Source organism: Nilaparvata lugens, chromosome 3 (genome assembly GCF_014356525.2).
Source record: "Nilaparvata lugens isolate BPH chromosome 3, ASM1435652v1, whole genome shotgun sequence".
Lineage (NCBI taxonomy): Eukaryota > Metazoa > Arthropoda > Insecta > Hemiptera > Delphacidae > Nilaparvata > Nilaparvata lugens.
The window spans coordinates 43,427,866-43,434,204 of NC_052506.1; the positions used below are offsets into that span (position 1 = coordinate 43,427,866).

The 6,339-nt window shown below is 34.3% G+C and overlaps 1 protein-coding gene across 5 annotated transcripts in view; it reads left to right on the top strand.

Annotated features, from left to right (window-relative positions):
* Nucleotides 1-3,852, top strand: part of LOC111054460 (serine/Arginine-related protein 53-like) — a 96,658-nt gene extending 92,806 nt beyond the window's left edge. For all 5 annotated transcript variants that reach the window (XM_039423832.1, XM_039423831.1, XM_039423833.1 and 2 more), the window contains 2 exons: nt 1,050-1,488; nt 3,674-3,852. In XM_039423832.1, the coding sequence (XP_039279766.1) occupies nt 1,050-1,488; nt 3,674-3,775 (541 nt within the window). In that variant the 3' untranslated portion in view covers nt 3,776-3,852. The remainder of the gene's footprint in view (nt 1-1,049; nt 1,489-3,673) is intronic.
* Nucleotides 3,853-6,339: the final 2,487 nt, after the last annotated feature.

A 6,339-nucleotide genomic window follows, 5' to 3' on the forward strand; every position in this document is an offset into this window, starting at 1 on the left:
TGTATACGTTATACAAAACATATGTTTCTATTCAACTTTTTCAAAGAAATAAAGTTCAAAGCATACAGAATGCGCGTCGCGCTGACCCTCGCAAATTGATATTTGTATTAACGGCGGCGCGGTGCGCTTCCGGTGTGCGCATTCTATCTTACAAGCTAAGTATTCAACCGAAATATTTTTAATATGCAAGGTTCGTCACTGCGTGCCTTCTGTGTGCTTTGAGCTTAATCTTTTTCAAACTTTGATGCACTTTCTAGTTTTTCAAACTTTGATGCACTTTCTAGTTTTTCAAACTGGAAACAATATAGCTGCTAGAACTTGTGTGCTTATACATAAATGTTTTTAATGTGGAGATTGTGCAGTGAAGTGGAGTTTTCAATTCAGTGAAAGATCTATGATATAGACTTAATTGCAAACATCAAGTTCGATTACTCGCCGTTTCTTAGAAAATTAATATATGAACTACCACTGCCCAGTGGAGAGGATTTGTCTTGCTAGGTAGAAGCCTTGTAATTTACATGTTAAGTGTTTTTGGCTTGCTTTTACAACTTCAGCTCATTGCTAAGTACTTTTTAATTTGTTTTTCTTGGCAATAAATATTTGTTAATATTTGAAAAAGCTCATTGTATTAGTCAAAGGTTACATGACATGCTGTTAGATACGATGCGATTGTATGTGAATAATAAAACAATGAAATTACTTGTGGATAAGTTATCTTTTCAGACTCTTTATCAATCTATTTATTTTTCTATTAACTAGAATTATTTTTTTGTCTAGTAACTAGAATTTTCAGGGTTAGCACTAGTTTGTTTGGTGAGTACCTAGTTGCAAGCTGGAACTCTGTTGCCTGAACGCACTGATTGAGATATGCGTCGTGCTATCAGTTCTCTCAATTGAAGGGTGTCTGAGGCCAGTTTTCCTCAGTTATGGATTTGTTAAATCAGTTTCTGCTGGTTCTTGTGTTGGATGTGAAGTTCAATTTTTGACAGATCAATTACATCCAAGATACAACTCTTTGATCTCATGAAATATACAAATTCTGATTCCAGGTCAAAAAGTGTTGGAAGTGATCGAGGGCGGTCCTCTTCATCCCAGGAACGCAAAAGATATGGAAGCTCAAAAAGTAGAAGATCTCGTTCCAAATCCAAAGAGAAATCTACTAAAGCAAATAGGAATAGATCTTCTCCGTCAGATTCAGAGGATGGAAGGTTGAATGATACCATGAAGAAAGCAATCAAGGCTGCAAAAACCGCTGGGAAAAAATTGCAGCAGCAGGGCTTGCTTTTTGACATTTCACTTGGTGATCCTTCCAAGCATGAAAAAGCCATTGAGGAAATTTGCACCCCAAGTTTTAAACCGAAATCATTTTCTTCATCTGCGAAAAACAAGAGTTCAGACAATGCACCTGTGATCGTTGATGTGGCTATACCGTCTGGGAAGGCATTACCCGCTTGGAATCACAAGCCTGAAAACCTTTTACATCCCAGTGTGAGTAGATTCAAGATTTCTTTATTGCAGAAAACATTTATTCAAATGCATAGATAGTATCGTCATAGATTAAACATGGTACCGTAAATAAAAAGTACATTCAAAGAAATAAAAATACAAACACTAGCATACAAACAGCTAACAAAATACCCTCAAATTAGAAACTCCTCTTTTCTATATGGACATATTTCTATTAGAATATTTTTTATGGTTCTCTTAAAATGGGTAATTTTAGAATAACTACTAGAATAATTTCATTGATTTTTCTTGTGAATAATATAAAACACACAGAATGAATGCTACAGGCTTGAAGAATGGTTAAATCTACTTTTTCATTTATCTTTGATTTCCTTTATATAGAAGTATCATCAAAGAATAGATTAGCAATATCCACTTGAGTGAGATTCACGTTATAAAGTAAGTGCAAATGATAGGCATTACATTGTTGCCACTGTTCATTTCTCATAGCTTTTTATAGTAGATAGCTGTGATTCAATCCAATCTGATAATTGTTGATTCTTGTTAACAATGATCAATTCTATGACGAATAATTTTTCAAAAATTTTTTTTCTATATTTCAATTATCGATTTTCGTGATTGAAATGAAATATTTTGGTAGTTCATCATACTTCTCCATAGTCTACAAACAATTTGGCAACGTTGCGGTGTTGAAAAAGGATAGTGATATGTGCATTGTCTAATGACAGACGAGGATAGCAAACCAATTAGCCTATAATATGAATCTCACAATAGAATAGTTGCAAAATAATTCCTTCAAGAACACATTTCCTTATTTTTGAAGTAAAGTTTCATAGTTCGAAGCATAATTTTTATATTTAAATTTTTTTTGTGAATGTGTTAATTAATAGTTTACATAATATTTTAGAAATAGACTTCGTTAATGAAATGAAACTAAAATAGTGAGCCACTCTATAAAGTTTCAAACAACTGTTTATGACTTTGATAAAACTAGTTGAAATATAATTAATTAATTTTTTTATGTAAGAATTCAACTCCTAAGAAAATATTAATTGGATAAACTATTATTTGATAAATTCCATTTCAAACCTATGACTATGACAATAACCTAATTCCACGAATTGGATGACATTTTCAATGCATAAATAGTTATTTGTATATTATCTAGAGTGAAAAGTGCTATTTTTCTCCCTGAGGGAAAAGTTTGAATCCCGAGGCGAAGCTGGGAGCAACAATTTTCCTGAGGGAGAAAAAACATTTTTCACTCGTGATACACAACATTTTTCCTCCACCTACATTTTTATAAAAACGGCAAATAAAATAATTTTTAAAAACGTATGTGACCAAACAATGTGCTACAACATAATCTAGAACGTAAACAGCTGGGCTGGCTTGTAATCACAGTTCTCCGCCGGCAAAAGTTGTAACAACAATGGCCGTCACAACTACAACTATGATGAAGTTTCCGTTTCAAATTTGATTAGTTAATGAGGAATATTCGTTGGCTAGTATTTTGAATAACATGGAATAAAAAAATATATTTATACATTTTTTGGTATAGTGATATGGAGTTTGTAATAATTTTAGCATACAAACATAAATTTCATTTATTGATCAAATAGAATTTAGTTGATTTAATGACTACTCTATATGCTTCCTCATCTGAGCTTAGACCTAACCTATTTCAAATCTTAGACCAGTTATAGAATAGACACGCTGGGAAGTCTAGCCTCTGAAGCAAACATCTACTGCCATATCACCATATCGTGACGTCAGAATCGCATAGAAAACGTTTTTGCAGAGTTTGTTTACATTGTTTTCTATCCGATGCTGACTGCTGACGTCACGATATGGTGATTTGGCAGTAGATGTTGGCTTCATCGACTTCCAGTATGAATATACAATGGGCCGTGTCTATTCTATAACTGGTCTAAGTTTCAAATATACGTTTTTAAAATAGAGATGCTTTCCATGTTATTTAAATGGAGTTACTTTTACACTCTAGGGAGTTTTCCTGTTTTTTCCTCCCGAGAGCGAAAAAGTGACACTTTAGTATTATGTTCCAGGGAGTAAAGTAAGCACTTTGAACAGGAGTTGGAGGAAAAGTATATTAAATTTGTTATTTTCTATGTACGATTAATAATCTTATGGTATTTATGTTCCAAATAAATGATTAGTTTAATTAAATAATCCACTTCTGTTGCAGATTGCATCGGAAAGTAAAGAGGATCGATTGAACAGATGGGTGAAGAGGCTTATGCAAGCAAGACAACGGTCACTGAATGGAGATTTCATTGATTACATGTGATCTTGATTTAAATCTCCTGTTTTTATGATACTCTATTTTTTCTTGTATAAAAATTAATAAATTTCATCCGTTGTATATATATCCTATTTATAATCCAAATTCTACTGCTCGATTAATCATCCTAGTTAACAACCGGCTTCTGGACTACCTAGTTTTCGAGACTGCTGCCTCTGTCTTTATCCACCTCGGAAGTCCTTCATGATAGAGGATTGAATTTGGTTTCAAGTATTGAAACAGGATTTTTCCTTTCACGTGCCGCAGATTTCAATAAATATTTATCCTCTCTCCGGGGTTTAGACCGTTTCTCAATCAAACGGAGTAGATGGAGACAGATTTGAGAGTACAGGGCTTCTTATAGAGGATAAAATCTAAAATTCTGTAGGCCTACCAATTACTTGGTTTTTTTTTTGCATTAAGCTGAAGTTAGTGGCTTGAACACTGGAGAGTGGATAATTTTTTTCTTGAAATCTTCGGCTTCTTTAAACATACCAAACTATTTGAAAACTATTTATTCTTAACTTAATCTAATGTACGTGAAAGAAAAAATCCAGGTTCACTATTTGAGACCAAATTCAATCCTCTATCATCAAGGACGTTTGAGGTGGATTGCATTGAGAACAGAAAAAAATCTAGTGTGGCGCACTCAAACAACTTTCCTTGTCGTTATGAAAATTAATCACCTGACGCTAGTGTACACGCGCATCTCAAGTCTACTAATTCTAAGATCTGAGCCAGCTGGTGACAGGACAATAGCGCTGCAGACAGACGAGGTCTGCTATCTGTTCATAGTGAATGATTTAATAGAATCAACAGTTGCCAACAGTTTGCAATTGAATAATCACATTTTCTCGAATTTCGAGCTTATTTTCAATTTTAGGTGAAAATGTTACTGAATATTAATTGTAGAGATTTTTATGCTCAATCTTTTCCACTTGAAATTTTTCGTTCAAATTGTATATGAAGCCTGATAATTGAGAATCTAAAATCAAACTTTGCATAGATGGGGCAGTGCTCCTGAAATTTCTACAGATATGGGACTTGTTGCAGTTGATAGAGCTTATTAATGACTTTTTAGGTATGAATTTGATCAAAATCGTTGGAGCCGTTTTCGAGAAAATCGCAAAAAAACCCTGTTTTTGACAACATTTTTGCCATTTCAGCCGCCATCTTGAATTGCATTTGATCGAAATTGTTCGTGTCGGATCCTTATAGTGTAAGGACCATAAGTTCCAAATTTCAAGTCATTACGTTAATTGGGAGATGAGATATCGTGTACACAGACGCACATACACTCATACACACACACACACACATATACAGACCAATACCCAAAAACCACTTTTTTGGACTCAGGGGACCTTGAAACGTATAGAAATTTAGAAATTGGGGTACCTTAATTTTTTTGGAAAGCAATACTTTCCTTACCTATGGTAATAGGGCAAGGAAAGTAAAAAACACATTTAATAATAGTTTTCCCGAAAACACCTGTTTGTGGTAGTGGTGGTCTAGCGCGAAAAAACGTACATTGTGCAGATTAACTGGACAATTGAGATTATAGGGCATCGAAAAAGTTTGACCTATGATACATCATTTTTAAGGTCTTAAAACGAACTATTACTTTCATACGAAACATTTTTCTCGAAAAACGGAGGCGTTAACTTTTTATTAGACAAAATATTTCATTGTAAGGTGAAAATTTATCAATTTTCTGGTCTCGTGTGGGAATAACTTCCTGAACAATAGGAATACGATGGAATGTTCTACATTCATCTTAGATCTATTCATCCTTGAAAGGATTGAATCAATGTCACATTGATATCTTTATCTGGAGCCGAGATATACTACCTACTTGTTCTAAGAGACCATTATAGTTTCGACCCGCATGGGTGGGGGGGGGGGTAAGCGAGCGGTGTAACGATGAGGACTCTTCTGTTCCAGGCTATGTACCATGTATACTAACACCCTGCTAAAATTCAGCTCTCCCCTAATTTGTTGCGCAAAACCCTGGTTTTTCGTCTTCATTGACTGGGCTATTGATAGAAATGTGCAACTGGGCCTTAAGGGGCATATTGACAGGGAATGTAAAGCTGAAAAATGCCTTCATTTGGCAGTAAAAGGCAATGAGAATAATATTTGATCTGAGTTATAATGAAACCTGTAGGAATATTTTCCCGGAAAACAAAATAATGACTTTGCCATGCCTGTACATTTTTTATAATTTAGTTTTTGTTAAGAACAATATTAATTTATATCATATGAAATATTGAAATCTCTGAAACTCACACTCACAATAAAACAAGACAAAAGGACCACGTTGTGAGACCTAGGGTTAGACTGCACAAATCCATTAAGTCATCCAAATCCATTAGGTATCAGCAGATTTTCTCTACAATAAATTATCAAGTAGTGTGAAAAAGTTACCATCGAAAAAATTCAGTGGAGTCTTCAGTAGAGAACTGGCTGAAAGCAAAAGCGTTCTACTCAACAGAAGAGTTTTTGCAATGCGATGTATCTGATATGGGTTGATGAGAAATCATTGCAATCTTGGTTTGGTACGGTACAAT